The sequence below is a fragment of the Perissodus microlepis genome, chromosome 8 (genome assembly GCF_051167445.1).
Source record: "Perissodus microlepis isolate ML-2025 ecotype Zambia chromosome 8, ASM5116744v1, whole genome shotgun sequence".
NCBI lineage: Eukaryota > Metazoa > Chordata > Actinopteri > Cichliformes > Cichlidae > Perissodus > Perissodus microlepis.
In genome coordinates this window covers 21,901,612-21,920,320 of record NC_140468.1, presented here as the reverse complement: position 1 = coordinate 21,920,320, position 18,709 = coordinate 21,901,612, and the positions used below count along the sequence as shown (strand labels likewise).

The 18,709-nt window shown below is 42.7% G+C and overlaps 1 protein-coding gene across 2 annotated transcripts in view; it reads right to left on the bottom strand.

The window, feature by feature from the left end:
• gucy2cb (guanylate cyclase 2Cb) overlaps window positions 1–18,709 on the bottom strand; it is a 39,363-nt gene that overhangs the window by 14,955 nt on the left and 5,699 nt on the right. Inside the window, exons 2-8 of one of the 2 annotated variants that reach the window (XM_084938242.1) lie at window positions 18,096–18,214; window positions 4,363–4,430; window positions 3,981–4,196; window positions 3,711–3,829; window positions 3,123–3,225; window positions 2,119–2,233; window positions 1,637–1,778 (exon numbers count right to left, since the gene is read on the bottom strand). In XM_084938242.1, the coding sequence (XP_084794368.1) occupies window positions 1,637–1,778; window positions 2,119–2,233; window positions 3,123–3,225; window positions 3,711–3,829; window positions 3,981–4,196; window positions 4,363–4,430; window positions 18,096–18,214 (882 nt within the window). The remainder of the gene's footprint in view (window positions 1–1,636; window positions 1,779–2,118; window positions 2,234–3,122; window positions 3,226–3,710; window positions 3,830–3,980; window positions 4,197–4,362; window positions 4,431–18,095; window positions 18,215–18,709) is intronic. The other variant, XM_084938241.1, reaches the window with a different exon arrangement.

Genomic DNA, 18,709 nt, shown 5'->3' with positions numbered 1-18,709 from the left:
AAACAGACGAGCCTTTTATCTACATTTAAATCATGTCAACTTCTTTAGGCTGGTTGAGGGGGAATTGGAGAGAAACGGTAGTGTTAGGTGTGACAGACCTGAATCCATTCCAGCGACTCCAACATCACAGGCCACGGTGAAGCGAACCAAACGTAGTGAAACAGGTAAATCAGATGAGTGTTTTGATTATTATGGCGGTATAGAGTTGGACTACGTTAAAGGGTCCACAATCTCGTATACATTTGATCTTTGTGCTGTCATTAAATGCAAGGGCTTGCTGAACAGTTGGGTCCAACATCTTTAATGGCAGTACAAAATCGGATGGCGTTAGATATGTTGTTGGGAGAAAAAGGGGGCGTTTGCGCGATGTTTGGGGATATGTATTGTACTTTTATTCCAAATAACACAGTTCCCGACGGCTCTGTGACCCGAGTTCTGGAAGGTCTGAGAACGTTGTCCACCACAATGTATGAGCATTCGGGAGTGGATAACCCACTGGAAGCGTGGATGACCTCTGTCTTTGGGCAATGGAAAGGTTTCATTATGTCAATTATGGTTTCTTTTTCTGTTTTTATTGCAGTATTAGTGACATGTGGGTGTTGTTGTGTGCCTTGTATCAGAGCTTTGCTTGTGAGGCTCATCAATCGTGCTGTGGGAGAATCTGATACAAAGGCAGACAACATGATGCCACTTTTGGGAAATGGGGAGTCACAGTATGAAAACATTATGGTGAAAGATTTAGTGTAGTTTTATCTGCCTTAGGGCAGATAAAAAAGGGGGACTTGTAGAAATGTTTAGCTGATTTAGAGTTTAGAAATGTGTTAACATAGAATCTAGAATTATTGTAGAGACACTGACACTGCCCTCAATGTAATAAAGGCTTGATTGTGTCATAAACTTAGGAGTAGAGTATAGGAGACCCTCCCCAGTTGAACTGTGGAAGTAAAACAGAGAGGAGTTAATGCTGAGTGGAAATTCCCCAGAGAATGTTTGGGTGGGGGTCTCAACATTTGACCTGGATAACTGTGGTCTGGATGGGAGATGGGTTTTTTATGACCTCTAGGGAGTCACCTACACCCACAGTGTTTTAACTGTCACGTACACACATCCACACGCACACTCGCTCATGTGCACTCACACATGCATACAGGTACGCACACTCACTCATGTGCGCTCACATAGACACGCGGGAACGCGCACATGTAGGCATTCATGTGCTCGTGCACATAGACACAGACAGAGTTTGCAGCACACCGTGGGGGGGTTTATGATGGGGTCGCCTCTATAAAGCTGGCTGTAACTAACTAAGGGGTGAAGATTTTGCAGAGGGACACACCGGCCTCGTCTTCCCTTCTAGAAGTGCATGCTTAAATAAAGATGAATAAAGATGAATAAAGGTTTTGTGAAATAACTACTGAGTTCCGGTGCTGTCTCTGGATGCCTCGACGAATAAAAGAACAGGGGTAAAACTGATTTCGCAACATTTGCTCAGTATGCTTAACTGCAACTATCTGCAGCTGCCAAAAAAGTATTAAATGCTAACTTGTGTAAATTCTTGTGTATTTGCTAATACACATACTTGCAGCTTGTATGCAAGCACTTCCCCCTCCTCGCTGTTATCTTCCACCTGCCTTACCAGTAAATTTGATGTTTCTGAAGTAATTTACATTCACATATTCCGTCCTGTGAAGCTGAGACTGATTTTGTTTAGAAATTGTTCTCATCACTTGGCCAATAAAGAGCACTGCGTCATGGTACGCGGCCATGTAGTCGTTCATCTGCAGAGGAACAGACAGAGACAGATGGTTGGAACTACTTTCTCAGTATAGCCCTTAGATTTGAGTGAAGGAGCTCTAAGATGCATCCTTCACTACACAGGTGATGAATTATTTTATATATTTTATACTCAGTGAAGACTTTATTTAATGATATTTCATTGAACATTTATTATTAACTCTTCTGAGGTGTTGTGTTGTTAATCCCTTGTTTTCCCTTAAAACCCTACGAGTTGATTATTCAGAGTGAGCGGAACAAAATCAGCCAATCAGAGCTAACCTTTTTTGTATTTGCTACAGCAGCACTGCAAAGAGAGAAGTTGTGTATTTCTGGTTTGCTCACCGTGTTGTTGTCTTTAAGGTTTGGGTTGATTCTGTAGCTTCGGGTGTTCGGCATGGTAAGCACCAACACGTTCTTCATTTCTGGCAGCGACGATGTGTTGGTGTAGTATACATCACTGTGTAGAGGAATCAGCAGAGGTCTGATGAAAAATTCTACATGTGCAAAAATTTCCTTTAGTTTCATTCAGTTATTATATATTATTCTATTATATTCAGTAATTTAGCTGCATTTGATTGCTTAGTTACTCATTTCTACTCTATACACACAGTTTACTTGGTATAGATCTTTGCTTACCATACTTTACCGACTTTAATTGGTATAAAGATGGATATTATCATTCAATAATAATACTGTTGTAAACTCAATAGATTTAGCCTAGTTTGTGCTAAGTTAGCCACTTAGCTTAGCAAGTTTTGTCCAATTTTAAAAAAATCTTTCTTCCAGAAATTGAATTAGGCTTACTACTTCTGCTGTGTGTGGCTTTTGACAAAAAACATCAAGTGTTTAGTCAGGGCATCAAGTAATAGTACACTGGATCCCAAAGGAGCTTTAGCCTGACCATAACCGCTACCTCTGCAAGCCATTTTGCAACCCAGCTCCATCCCAACTTTCAGTTTTCATGGTGACTTAATGTCATGTTTTTTGTCGCTCCCTTCTTTGCTGCTCCTCTCCCCTCCTGAGGCTTTTTAACTGTGTCCATTGGATGGTTGAGCAGTCATAGATGATGGAAATAATATTACGTTGGCTCGAGCTGTCCTGATTGAATTTTTTATTTCATCTATGTCTGCTTCTTCACTTCTTCCCACACTTAGTCTCATCTTATGATGACACACAGCAACTGACTCCATGAAATCACTCAATCAGTCAGTCACTACTTTACAATCTCCAGGTACCCATTCACCAGTTAGGAAAGTACTGATTGTGAATCACTGCTGTGGGGTTAGAGAAAAAGAAAACAAGTGGAATAAAGAGGAACAGAGGTGAAATGATTCAACAGCACTAACCTGTAAAGATCAATGAGGATGAAGGCGATATCACTGCTGTCCGCAGCCTTAGAGCCGTTTTTAATTTCCGCTAGGTCCATTGGTGATCCACACATGATGAACACTGCAGCGAAGTATTTGTAACAGAACAGTCTTTCAGTTATTTTTTTTCTTCTGTTTTTTTGCCTAGTTGGCCTTGGGACTCAAATACAAACTTGATTTCCATTTAAATTACTTCTTCAACCTTGAAACCAAAGTTAATACCAAAACCTAAAGCCATCAAGCATAGCCTGATACTGTTGATGTTTTTTTAATTCACCCTTCATAATGTGGCGTAAAAATATGCAGCAGGAAGTTCAAAGAAAAGCTATTATGGCCCTCGAGCTAGCTCTCCTTCTGAAACAGAAAATTCAGTCTCCCTCATGATGACAGCGTTAACAAACTCAATAGTTGAATTAAATGTGCTTTGTAGGCCCTGGGCTCTCTTAGGAAAATAGAATCCTAGCTGTCTGTGTGTGTTGTCCCAGCAAACTGAAGCCATTGTTATGTCTCGCTGTGAAAACAGAGAGGTTTTCGATCTTGTTTGAGAAAAATACATCAAATTCTTACAGTTGCATGTCCTGTTGGGTAATGTAAGCACGCTGTGCAGTTCTGTGGGACTGCGTAGAGGCATTATTGAAATATTTAAGGCAAGCGGTTCCACCGTCGCTTCAATTGCACTTACATACCTGAAGATGAAAATGAATATAATGCATAATTTAAATTAAAAACATTTTATTACATTTAAAAATGTAACTAGAATATAATTAAAAATATAATTTATTAGATTTTGTAATAGCTCACAACAGATGAGTCTCTCCTTAAAGATGGGTTACTCACCAAACGCATTCCTCTGTGGGGTTCGTTGTTTTATAAATATACGCTGCCTTCCATGAAGGTTTGAGCTCATTGTTTTCTTCCCAGAAGTGGGTGACAAAGTCAGCGATCTTGCGTGCAGGTGGCAGGAGTCGCTGCAAGTTGAAGGTGTAGTCGCACGAGCGACCAAAGCTTCCCGCTGAGAGAATGGGTCTACTGAGACTCATGCCAGCTTCCTTACTGGAAGAAGAGAATAAAAAAGAGAGGGAGACAATGGTATCGACTAATTATGATAAACGGGTGAACGATAAGCATAGTGCAACGCAGGCAAAACCTGTATGAAAATCTGAAGTGTCCTTTTCAAGCTTATTGGCAGAATCATGTCCTTGGAAAATTCAGAACTTACTCAACTATTGGGAAAGTAACATAGGTGCATGTGGGTCCAAGCACAGCACATCCCAGATTTCCTGATTCCTGCAAAAATAAAAACATATACAGCGAATAATTCACAGATTTTTATGTAAATTTTGCCTGATCTTTAAACTCCTGAGACCCAAACTCTTGTTTTCTTTCAGGTTCTTGGAAATCGACCTGTTTTCCTTGCACTAGAAGTGGTTTGTGGAAAAATGTTCTCACTGTGGGACAGCAGGTTTATTTTACTATATAACATAATAAAGTCATCAGGGTGTAACAAAGTCTAAAATATTTTTATTACAACACCTGCTCAGATAAAATCGCAAATGATACAACATATCCAAAAGCCTTGTAACTTGAACATTTTACATGCTCCATACTCCAAACTTGAAGCATGCACCAAGGCAAAAAACAAACAAACAAGCAAACATCTGTTTACTACACTACTCAGAAAAACTCAATACGCCATAGAACTGTGCAAAATGTCAGGTGTGGTGCATAATATGAAATTATTTGGAATTTATATAGGACCTTTTAGAATCATGTGAAAGACTTTGTGTTAAACTGAGACCCAAGCCCTGCTTGTACAAGTGCCTTCAGCAGGAATACCTTGAAGTTTTCTGTATGATTTTGTCATCATTTTATCTCTAAAATCATTCTCATGCAATTTTGCCCCCATCTTCTTTAGAACGTTGCTCACACAGAATTTCGGGCAGGCTGAACTTTGGGCCTTTGCAGCACTTTGATCCTTTCATTTCACAGCAATTATGTTGTAGATTTGCCGCTGTGCTTTGATTATTGTTACATGAACCATTTTTAACCTGTTGGATAGATGGCCTCACATCTTAAAAGGAATTCATGGTCAACTCAGTGACTGCAACGATCCTAGATCCTGTGGATGCGAAACAAGCCCCAAACAGAACCCCTCCACCACTGTGTTTGACAGTTAGTATGAGGGTATTGTGCTAATAAGGTGTGTTTAGTTGTAGCTCTTGGGTTTTTTGCAGTTTCTCTGAGCATTGCACGGTCTGGTCTTTGGGTGAATTTGCTGGAACATCTACTCCTGGCATTGTCTTAATCCTGGCATTACCTGAATGCTCCAGACCAGCAAACTGTTAAAACTTCTGCTTTTATAGAGGTGTTCGCACTTCAATTCAATTTTCAATTCAATTTTATTTATATAGCGCCAAATCACAACAAAAGCCGCCTCAAGGCGCTTCATAGATACAGAGAAAAACCCAACAATCATATGACCCCCTATGAGCAAGCACTTTGGCGACAGTGGGAAGGAAAAACTCCCTTTTAACAGGAAGAAACCTCCGGCAGAACCAGGCTCAGGGAGGGGCGGCCATCTGCTGCGACCGGTTGGGGTGAGAGAAGGAAGACAGGATAAAAGACATGCTGTGGAAGAGAGACAGAGGTTAATAACAGATATGATTCAATGCAGAGAGGTCTATTAATACATAGTGAGTGAGAAAGGTGACTGGAAAGGAAAAACTCAATGCATCTTGGGAATCCCCCGGCAGCCTACGTCTATTGCAGCATAACTAAGGGAGGATTCAGGGTCACCTGGTCCAGCCCTAACTATATGCTTTAGCAAAAAGGAAAGTTTTAAGCCTAATCTTGAAAGTAGAGATAGTTTCTGTCTCCCGAATCCAAACTGGAAGCTGGTTCCACAGAAGAGGGGCCTGAAAACTGAAGGCTCTGCCTCCCATTCTACTTTTAAATACTCTAGGAACAACAAGTAGGCCTGCAGAGCGAGAGCGAAGTGCTCTAATAGGGTGATATGGTACTACAAGGTCATTAAGATAAGATGGGGCCTGATTATTTAAGACCTTGTATGTGAGGAGCAGGATTTTGAATTCAATTCTGGATTTAACAGGAAGCCAATGAAGGGAAGCCAAAACAGGAGAAATATGCTCTCTCCTTCTAGTCCCTGTCAGTACTCTTGCTGCAGCATTTTGGATTAGCTGAAGGCTTTTCAGTGAGTTTTTTGGACATCCTAATAATAATGAATTACAGTAGTCCAGCCTGGAAGTAATAAATGCATGAACTAGTTTTTCAGCGTCACTCTGAGACAGGATATTTCTAATTTTAGAGATGTTGCGCAAATGGAAGAAAGCAGTCTTACATATTAGTTTAATATGTGCGTTGAAGGACATGTCCTGGTCAAAAATGACTCCAAGGTTCCTCACAGCGTTACTGGAGGCCAAGGTAATGCCATCCAGAGTATGAATCTGGTTAGATACCATATTTCTAAGATTTTCAGGGCCGAGTACAATAACCTCAGTTTGATCTGAATTAAGAAGCAGAAAGTTAGCGGCCATCCAGGTCTTTATGTCTTTAAGACATTCCTGCAGTTTAACTAATTGGTGTGTGTTATCTGGCTTCATGGACAGATAGAGCTGGGTGTCATCTGCATAGCAGTGAAAATGTATGCTATGTCTTCTAATGATGCTGCCTAAGGGAAGCATGTATAATGTAAACAGAATTGGTCCTAGCACTGAACCCTGTGGAACTCCATAATTAACCTCAGTGTGTGAAGAGGACTCTCCATTTACATGCACAAATTGGAGTCTATTAGATAGATATGATACAAACCACTGCAGTGCAGTACCTGTAATACCTACAGCATGTTCTAATCGCTCTAATAGGATATTATGGTCGACAGTATCGAACGCTGCACTGAGGTCTAGCAGGACAAGCACAGAGATGAGTCCACTGTCAGAGGCCATAAGAAGATCATTTGTAACCTTCACTAAAGCTGTTTCTGTGCTGTGATGAGCTCTGAAACCTGACTGAAACTCTTCAAATAAACCATTCCTCTGCAGATGATCTGTTAGCTGTTTGACAACTACTCTTTCAAGGATTTTTGATATGAAAGGAAGGTTGGAGATTGGCCTATAATTAGCTAAGACTGCTGGGTCTAGAGATGCTTTTTGAGTAAAGGTTTAACCACAGCCAGCTTGAAGGCCTGTGGTACATAGCCGACCATTAGAGATAGGTTGATCATATTTAAGATCGAAGAATTAATCAATGGCAGGACTTCTTTGAGCAGTTTTGTAGGAATGGGGTCTAAAAGACACGTTGATGGTTTGGAGGAAGTAATTATTGAAGTTAACTCAGAAAGATCAATTGGAGAAAAAGAGTCTAACTTAACATCAATGGTACTAAGAGTAGCTGTAGATAATATTACATCTGTGGGATGATTACTGGTAATTTTTTCTCTAATGATAAAAATTTTATTTGTGAAGAAGTTCATGAAGTCATTACTAGTTAACGTTAAAGGGATGGTTGGCTCAACAGAGCTCTGACTCTTTGTCAGCCTGGCTACAGTGCTGAAGAGAAACCTGGGGTTGTTCTTATTTTCTTCAATCAGTGATGAATAGTAAGATGTTCTGGCTTTGCGGAGGGCTTTCTTATAAAGCAGCAAACTATTTCTCCAGGCTAAATGATGATCCTCTAAATTTGTGACATGCCATTTCCTCTCCAGATTACGAGTCATCTGCTTTAGGGTACGTGTTTGAGAATTATACCACGGAGTCAGGTACTTCTGATTAGAGACCTTAGTTTTCACTGGAGCTACAGTATCCAGAGTCGTACACTTACTGATGATAAGTTAATCAAGTGCATTTGAATCAAACATCATCCTCTTTTCTACTTGTGTCTTGTTCATGGCTGTGGAGTGTTTTTCAGAGATTTATCTCATTAAATTCTATAATTTGCAAATATTTCTAAAGTAAAATACATGCTTTTTTTCCTAAGCACGAGGTGGAAACACCCAGGCCTTCTTCTATTAGCTATCCAACTGCTACTCTGCAACCTGCTCTTCTCAAAGCCAGTTGAGAGAATTTCTTCCATATGTCAAATCTCCTCCTAGTTGGACATTAAAAACCTCACCTAGGAGGCATTCAAGAGGGGTCCATGTCAGATGCCCTCAATGTGCCTGTATGTTTGGGTTTCGCCCAGTGGACAAGAGGATTGCTCTCAAGTCGGGGGACGGGTCCTGACCGTCATTTGCGCTTATGCACCGAACGCATAAGCGGGGGGAAGAAGATGGCCCAGCTGCGGAGTCCAGCTGGGAGTTTTCATTGTTCACATTCTTATGTTGCATGCTAATAACAATTAAACTTGGAGGGCTGAAGGCTGGGAAATGGCCTGCAAAGGGTATTCATAAGTGCACTCGGTACTGATATTTGATTTTGTAATCCCATCATCACATCTGGACCACATGTCTTGGCTAGGTAGAGAGTTGAGCTGTCAAGTAACTACCTAGTGGTACAGTAAAGGTACGCTGGGAGCATCGGGCAGAGGCCCCTAGTCCAGGAGATCTTCAGCTCGACCTCTGGAAAAGCTTAGAAAAGATTTTGAGGGTGAGGGGTGACACATATTCTGAACCTCCTTAGCTGAGGCAGTTGCAAGGGGCTGTGGCCTTAAGGTGTCCCGTGCCTGCCATGGGGGCAAACTGGGAGCAGGAGTCGACTCAAGCTTGGCTGTCGTGTGGGACTTCGGCAGTAGACAGCAAATACCAGCAGGCCAAGCAAGGCATGTCTTTGACAGTAGTTGAAGGAAAACTGGGGTGTTCAGAAAGGAAGTGAAATAATAGTTTTCGTTGGCTTAGCAGTGATTCTGTTAAGTTTTTACAGAGATTTACTGAGACTGGCATAGTCTTATTTTGATTTGTGGTCTTGCACAAAAAAGTGTTGTTAAGGGTTCAAATATTGAGGAGGAGAGTACAAACAACCATGGTCCAGAAGAGCTTGGTCAAACAATTGATTTTAATGAACACACGCAGCGTGGGGAGATGTACAATCCGAAACACCAGCTGTAGATCTCCACCCAAAAAGACTCTTCAGATTGCTTTTGATTCATCAGGGTTAACGCCAGAGGTGGAAAGTAACGAATTACATTTACTTGCGTTACTGTAATTGAGTAGTTTTTTTGTGTATTTGTACTTTTTAAAGTCATTTTTCAAGTCTGTAATTTTACTTTTACTTAAGTATATTTTTTAAAAAGTATTGTAGTTCGCTACGTTTTCAATCATACCCGTTACTGAGTAAATTAAAAATTTAAAAAAAACATTGCGCTTTGGAAATACTGCAGGGAATGATGGGTAGTAGAACAAATTGGCGCTAAGGTCACGTTAAAGATGGAGTCTGACGTCGGTGTTACGGATCTAGTGAAAAAAGAAGCCCCGTCGAATTCTGCTGACCCTGAACTCGAAGAAACGGATGTGAACCCCTGGCCGTATTTAAGGGACCATTTCGGCTTCAAGTGCAAGAAAGGCAACAGCTTTATTATGCAGTGTAAGCTGTGTTTGCCCAGAGAGACCGAGTTAGCAGCTTTTAAAAATTCCACATCAAACCTGCGCAAGCATGTAGAGGTAAGTTAAATACAACTCGTACCGTTATGGTAGCAAAAAGGCTGTGTTCAAATTAATCACATTACGTTAAGACATCTGTGAAGAACACAGATAACGTTGGTTGGTACTAGCAACTTGCTGTAATCGGGCACGTTGTTGTCCACGCAACTTACATTTTTTTTACTGGGTTGGTAAATTGCCAAAAGAAAATGTGTTTACCTACGTTTTTCCTGTTTGTTAATAATAATAATTTATTTAAAAAAATAGTTAAATTAAAGACAGAAGCGGCTACTTTCTTACTTAACCCACATATGTTCACACTGCAGGCAAAAGAATAACAGAGCGCTCACTTACCTTAGATTAGTCAAAGACAGCTGACTTCTGTTACTTGTTAATTAGCACTTGTAACCTCCCGTTAACTAGCCTGTTACTGTCCAATAAAAAAAAAAACACGAGGTATATTGGTATAATTTACCAGCGGTAGCTATGTAATGCATTGATGTCTTATTAGGGACGTCAAAAAACTTTCTCTCAAACTTAACACTGGCCTGCCTGCCTCAGCTGCCTTCGAGCGTCTCTTTAGCTGTGCTGGACTACTGTTCACTGCAAAGTGAGCAAGGATGAACTCTACTAACTTTGAAAATCAACTGCTCCTCAAAATTAACAGGAGGTTCAGAGAGTAACACTCTAGGATGGATACAGGAACTTTAATCTAGAGGTACAGTAGGGCAGGGCCAAGTTTAAAAAATTAAAAAACATTTTTAAAGCAGCTGCCGTTCAGTTCAGTACTTGTTCTCTTATTTGACAGTTTAGAACACATTCTCATGTGAAAGAATGATATGGTTTTGTATTGAAAACACTGTGATACCTGACAGTTTGGTTGATTGGTTTGGTGACCATTATCCATTTTCATGTATAGACTTGCAGTTTAACTGCCACTGCACTTTAATTTGTAAAGTTTTTCTTTTCACTAAAAAAGAACTACTTTGAGATTTATATCCCACTGTCTTTTTTTTGCACTACTCAGAAGCGGCTGTCCTCCTGCTGACAGAAAAGTAACTATGTAACTTTTACTCTGAGTACATTTTAAATGAGCTACTTTTTACTTTCACTTGAGTACATTTTTAGACAGGTAATTTTACTTGTACTTGAGTAAAATATTTTAGTACTCTTTCCACCTCTGGTTAACGCCCCCTCATGCGTCATCAGATACAATATATGCATACGTCAAATCAAAACCACAATGACTTTTAACACAGTTTGAAAAGAACATTGTCTCCGTCTCCACGCCAGGTGCTTCCTGTCACTGTCCTGCCCACGCTTATCTTCTGGAACATCAGCAGTACGTCTTATGACAACTGTCAATTTTGCAGACACAATCTTGCAGTTGGAAACAAACATATCTGAACTCTCATATAGAACATAAACCTACCTACAGTGTATGCAGGTGTGTGTGTGTATATGTGTGTGTGTATGTCCTGACCTCACTTGACACTCTGTGTCACCTCTCGCCTCACCCACTAACGCTCACAGTCAAACAGAGGCCACTCTCAAATGTGTTAGCCGTTTACTAAAACTATATGTGTAATATATTGAATAAATGTTTTTTTGTTTTTTTTTTGTTTTTTTTGTTTTTTTGTGTCCCGTTTGGATCTTTAGCCATCAGAATTGTTGTCTTAAGGCCAAGAAAGATGCCAAGCGGATTTATTTTACCAAGTGGATCATCATGGCCTTGCCATATTGGTCCATTTGATTGACCTTTATTATAATTATGAATTTATTTTATTTTCGGTTGCTACAAACGGGACAGACATGACTGGGGGATAGGACAGGGAGAAAGAATGAAAGAAAGAGAGGGAGAGAAAGAAAACCAAAGGGGAGAAGAGACGGTGAGAAGGGGGGGAAGAAAGGAAAAAACAAACAAACAAAACACCTGGATCACCAGTATGGAGAAAAAAAACAGAAGAGAAAGCAAACAACAAAGAGCAACATAATAAAAACAACACCATCACAATAAACTAGCTAGCAGTAGATAACAGTAGATACTAAATAATAAACGATATTGTGCAGCACGCAAGATAGACAGCGCACAATGTGCTTTGAGGCAGCAGCCAAGAAAGGTGTAGTCCGCGTCTGTGAACACCCGTGTGTACACCTGTGTGCACACCTGTGTGGATCAGCATGCTTGTATTCCAAAGGTTTCTCCATGTAACGATCTGCTAGGGAGTGTGGGGAGCCATAGCCCTGTCCACCAGGGTATGAAGCAGGTATGGAGGAGATCCAGGCCCCAGATATCCAGAGGCCCCAGAGTACAAGGACCCGAGGAGGACCACCAAAGGGGGGGGAACCGTGCCACCCTCCTGGGAAGAGCTGAGTAGAGCCCCAAAGGAGAGGTCACCCCGCAGCTACGGAGCAGAGGCCAGAGGGGGTTGCAGTGGCGTGCCCGCGGGCTCTGCCGGCAGCCAGCTGTGCCAGAGAGGACCGAGCTTCAGGCCCAGAGGCCAGAGGCCTGAGGGCATCCCACCCCCCGGAAGGAGCCCAGCCGGGCCAATCGGCCACCAGGAGTGAGCCGGTACATGCATGAGCGCCCAGCCCCAGACGACAAGGACCACCAACACACCAACGTCTGAGGGCATCAGCCACCGGCAGAGAGTGTGGTGAGGGGAGATAGGCCTCCGTACTTTAGAGGGCCTGAGATGTACCCATAGAGGTTGAGTCTAAGACCCAACCTGACATATAGACACAGACAAACAGGCACACGCGGACACAGACGTGCATTCCCACCCCCATATGCACAACCAAATACTCGGCACTCACCCAACGTGTAGACAGACACAAATAGACACTGCACAGACAGTCGCACTCCCCAAACATACTCTACAGGGAGTGCAGAATTATTAGGCAAATGAGTATTTTGTCCACATCATCCTCTTCATGCATGTTGTCTTACTCCAAGCTGTATAGGCTCGAAAGCCTACTACCAATTAAGCATATTAGGTGATGTGCATCTCTGTAATGGGAAGGGGTGTGGTCTAATGACATCAACACCCTATATCAGGTGTGCATAATTATTAGGCAACTTCCTTTCCTTTGGCAAAATGGGTCAAAAGAAGGACTTGACAGGCTCAGAAAAGTCAAAAATAGTGAGATATCTTGCAGAGGGATGCAGCAGTCTCAAAATTGCAAAGCTTCTGAAGCGTGATCATCGAACAATCAAGCGTTTCATTCAAATTAGTCAACAGGGTCGCAAGAAGCGTGTGGAAAAACTAAGGTGCAAAATAACTGCCCATGAACTGAGAAAAGTTAAGCGTGCAGCTGCCAAGATGCCACTTGCCACCAGTTTGGCCATATTTCAGAGCTGCAACATCACTGGAGTGCCCAAAAGCACAAGGTGTGCAATACTCAGAGACATGGCCAAGGTAAGAAAGGCTGAAAGACGACCACCACTGAACAAGACACACAAGCTGAAACGTCAAGACTGGGCCAAGAAATATCTCAAGACTGATTTTTCTAAGGTTTTATGGACTGATGAAATGAGAGTGAGTCTTGATGGGCCAGATGGATGGGCCTGTGGCTGGATTGGTAAAAGGCAGAGAGCTCCAGTCCAACTCAGACGCCAGCAAGGTGGAGGTGGAGTACTGGTTTGGGCTGGTATCATCAAAGATGAGCTTGTGGGGCCTTTTCGGGTTGAGGATGGAGTCAAGCTCAACTCCCAGTCCTACTGCCAGTTTCTGGAAGACACCTTCAAGCAGTGGTACAGGAAGAAGTCTGCATCCTTCAAGAAAAACATGATTTTCATGCAGGACAATGCTCCATCACACGCGTCCAAGTACTCCACAGCGTGGCTGGCAAGAAAGGGTATAAAAGAAGAAAAACTAATGACATGGCCTCCTTGTTCACCTGATCTGAACCCCATTGAGAACCTGTGGTCCATCATCAAATGTGAGATTTACAAGGAGGGAAAACAGTACACCTCTCTGAACAGTGTCTGGGAGGCTGTGGTTGCTGCTGCACGCAATGTTGATGGTGAACAGATCAAAACACTGACAGAATCCATGGATGGCAGGCTTTTGAGTGTCCTTGCAAAGAAAGGTGGCTATATTGGTCGCTGATTTGTTTTTGTTTTGTTTTTGAATGTCAGAAATGTATATTTGTGAATGTGGAGATGTTATATTGGTTTCACTGGTAAAAATAAATAATTGGAATGGGTATATATTTGTTTTTTGTTAAGTTGCCTAATAATTATGCACAGTAATAGTCACCTGCACACACAGATATCCCCCTAAAATAGCTAAAACTAAAAACAAACTAAAAACTACTTCCAAAAACATTCAGCTTTGATATTAATGAGTTTTTTGGGTTCATTTAGAACATGGTTGTTGTTCAATAATAAAATTATTCCTCAAAAATACAACTTGCCTAATAATTCTGCACTCCCTGTATATCCCAGGTCCAGGTACCCCCGCCCCCAGAGGGGCAAGCCGCACCTAGACCCAGGAGATGTAACCCTTCTCTCTGGGGTGGAGGCAAGCGGACCACCTCCTTATCTGCAGTAGCAGGGAGGCCCCGCATCCCAGACCCCAGTCTGACGGCCAGCACCTCCTCCCAGCCCCCCAGCCCTGATGGCTAACAGAACCGGGGTGAGTGAAGACCTCAAACCTCCCTACGCCCGCTCATATGTAGTGTTGCTGTGTGCTGTTCTAAAGTGCATTTAAAACTCAGGAGAGCATGGTACTAGCTTCCTCTCAGAGAGCAGCACGGCTCCTCCCGAAAACCCTTAGTGTCTAAATGCATTTAAAATTGAGGGTAGGGCACCAGCGCCAGAGGTGGGTTGGAATACACCAACCATCCTCTGGATGCTGTAAAACGTGCCCACCCCCAAGGCCCTATATGTATGTGTTATGTGAGAGTGTGAGTAATGTGGATGTCTAGGTTGCAGAATAAAATTGAGGCACAGGCGGCCAGAAGGGGACAGAGGGGGAGTGCCTCCCCTGCACCCTGGTGACATACCTGCACCCCAAGCCCTGCGTGTGTGGGTGGGTGTGGTAGAGCGGGAATAGGGAGGCAACTGAGGATGGGGAGGGAAGAAAGGGAGGGGCAAGTGGCCCCTCCCTGGGGCCAGCTCCCCCGCTGACCCCAGTAGGCACCCCCACGCTCTGGAACCCACCAGGGCAAGGGGGCCCAGGCCCATCCGGACCGGGGCCCGCAGCAGCAGCACCGCCCAGCCCCACAGAGTCCGGGGCAGCCCACCCGACTCCACCCCAGAGAAAACTGCACCCATCCCATCATCCAATCATCTCCCAAACTACACAAGACAATAGACACCCAGGTTGAGTTCATTCTCCCCCTCTCCTATATCTCTCCCCCCACCTGCAGAGTGAGCTCCTGTAGTGAGGAGACCACCTGCAAAGATGTAACAACCTCCCCACCAGTTAGAGAGCCCCCTAGTTGGGCCGATGCACCAGAGGTCCCCTGCACTGGGGCTGAGCCCCCCTGCACCCACCCGCCCACTGCTCCGGCGACACAACAGCCAGGACCCAAGCCCCCAAGGCCCGGCCAGCACCCCAGACCGGTGGGCGGAGCATCCCCAGACTCCTAAGCCTCCATGCCCGTCCCGGACCCTCCCAGGGGCAGCCAGGCTACCAGGCCAGTAACCAACGTCCGCCAGCACAGACCCTCCCCCATCTCCGCTGTACGCAGCCACAAGGAAAACACCATCCAAGAGCCCCAGAGCTTCTAACCAGGTCATGGCCACATCCCCCAGGTTAGGCCCTCCAGGGAAACGTCCCTAGGGACTCCCCAGACGCCCTAAGGCCGTCCCTACCCCCATATCAACCACAATAGCGAAGGCAGGACCAAACCATGACCCCCCACCCCCACTAGGTGATGAAGCCGATCAAAGGAGCCCAAAGGGATTGATCAAATGTGATGGCAGAGGTTGTATCAAGACTAATGTGATCTATTAGATGGTTTTTATATTGGTTAGAATTAAGATTATTTTTATTTTTCCAGTTAATGAGGACCATTTTCTTGGCAATGCATAGGGCCGTAAAAACAACGTGGGCTGTGTTTATTTCTGCAGTGACCTCATCCAAGTTGCCCAGCAAGCATACTAAAGGGGAGGCTGGAATGTTACATTTCAGACACTTTGATAAGTCTTCACATATCTCACGCATGAATAAATGTTTTAATCAAGAACCACTACTAGAAGCTTAATAAAAGAATATAAAAGTATAAAAGATAATAATGAACAACCTGGTTATTCAAATAGCATCATCCAAACAGCTCCTCAGAATAACCTGCACTTACACTCTGCTTTTAGTTTCACTTTTGCAAAAGCACGCTCTGCAAACCTGCAGTTTCCTGTCAAGACTTTTAGGCCCAGAGTGTACTCAGAATCAACAGAATCAGCACATACACACTTAAGATTATAACAAGCATTCAAAAGCATTTAAGATTATAGATTCAACTCAACAGTTTAAAGTGGTTATAACTGCACCTGTAATAAAGGCTAATTGGGTGCCAATATGTTTAAACATCTGAATGCAATATCAATGCTGTAGATTATATTATTAATACAATGGTAATGATGATGATTATTAACAATAGCAGCAAAATAATTTCCCTGCTCTCCACAGTGTCTATGGCATTAATGAGGAGAGCAGGTCTACAAACTAAAAAGTGCATACAACCCATAAATGAATGTACTGTGGAAGCAAGATCTCAGGGTTACACAAGCTCATGTACAGGGAGTGCAGAATTATTTGGCAAGTTGTATTTTTGAGGAATAATTTTATTATTGAACAACAACCATGTTCTCAATGAACCCAAAAAACTCATTAATATCAAAGCTGAATGTTTTTGGAAGTAGTTTTTAGTTTGTTGTTAGTTTTAGCTATTTTAGGGGGATATCTGTGTGTGCAGGTGACTATTACTGTGCATAATTATTAGGCAACTTAACAAAAAACAAATATATACCCATTTCAATTATTTATTTTTACCAGTGAAACCAATATAACATCTCCACATTCACAAATATACATTTCTGACATTCAAAAACAAAACAAAAACAAATCAGCGACCAATATAGCCACCTTTCTTTGCAAGGACACTCAAAAGCCTGCCATCCATGGATTCTGTCAGTGTTTTGATCTGTTCACCATCAACATTGCGTGCAGCAGCAACCACAGCCTCCCAGACACTGTTCAGAGAGGTGTACTGTTTTCCCTCCTTGTAAATCTCACATTTGATGATGGACCACAGGTTCTCAATGGGGTTCAGATCAGGTGAACAAGGTGGCCATGTCATTAGTTTTTCTTCTTTTATACCCTTTCTTGCCAGCCACGCTGTGGAGTACTTGGACACGTGTGATGGAGCATTGTCCTGCATGAAAATCATGTTTTTCTTGAAGGATGCAGACTTCTTCCTGTACCACTGCTTGAAGAAGGTGTCTTCCAGAAACTGGCAGTAGGACTGGGAGTTGAGCTTGACTCCATCCTCAACCCGAAAAGGCCCCACAAGCTCATCTTTGATGATACCAGCCCAAACCAGTACTCCACCTCCACCTTGCTGGCGTCTGAGTTGGACTGGAGCTCTCTGCCCTTTACCAATCCAGCCACGGGCCCATCCATCTGGCCCATCAAGACTCACTCTCATTTCATCAGTCCATAAAACCTTAGAAAAATCAGTCTTGAGATATTTCTTGGCCCAGTCTTGACGTTTCAGCTTGTTCAGTGGTGGTCGTCTTTCAGCCTTTCTTACCTTGGCCATGTCTCTGAGTATTGCACACCTTGTGCTTTTGGGCACTCCAGTGATGTTGCAGCTCTGAAATATGGCCAAACTGGTGGCAAGTGGCATCTTGGCAGCTGCATGCTTGACTTTTCTCAGTTCATGGGCAGTTATTTTGCGCCTTGGTTTTTCCACACGCTTCTTGCGATCCTGTTGACTATTTTGAATGAAACGCTTGATTGTTCGATGATCACGCTTCAGAAGCTTTGCAATTTTGAGACTGCTGCATCCCTCTGCAAGATATCTCACTATTTTTGACTTTTCTGAGCCTGTCAAGTCCTTCTTTTGACCCATTTTACCAAAGGAAAGGAAGTTGCCTAATAATTATGCACACCTGATATAGGGTGTTGATGTCATTAGACCACACCCCTTCTCATTACAGAGATGCACATCACCTAATTTGCTTAATTGGTAGTAGGCTTTCGAGCCTATACACCTTGGAGTAAGACAACATGCATGAAGAGGATGGTGTGGACAAAATACTCATTTGCCTAATAATTCTGCACTCCCTGTATATGTGCATCCAACATGCTGATTTTTTTTCTATTTTTTAATATAAAACTGTAGCTACTTACCGTCAGGTTGTTTAGCTCTGCAACTGCTTCACATGAACTGCTCCGGCAGCCTCGGTGCCAGTATAAGGTTGTGTCAAACCCACTGAAATTCGCAGTTAGGTTAAAAGTCACAGCTGGATCTTGGGTGTGTGGAAAGAAAGAAAGTTCCAGATGTTAGTTTTGACTTTCTCTCCATTTTGAACTGCAGTGTGTATGTGGATATTAGATTTGTTTTAAAGAGAAATAAAATGTGTGTGTGTGTGTGTGTGTGTGTGTGCGCGTGTGTGCCTGTGTGGAGGAAGTAGGCCCTGAATTCTACCATATATGTAAAATCTATTAATTTGGGGAAGTTTACACTCCACAACAGTAAAAGACACAGAACCATGTAAGCTTAAATAGCTAGCTACAGCTGAAAAATCACAGTTGCTAATAAAAAAAAACGCCAACAAATTTCAGCTGGCAAACAAGACAACTACTTTTGATTACCTGTGTCATAAACTGGGACATTCTGTTTAAGTTTTACTGATAATGTTTAGAAATAAACCCGTACAGGGCTTTCCTAACAGCCACTTAATAAAAACTTGGCTAGATAAAAAATTCCTGCTAGCCAAAAAAAACCTTTTATGTTTAATTAT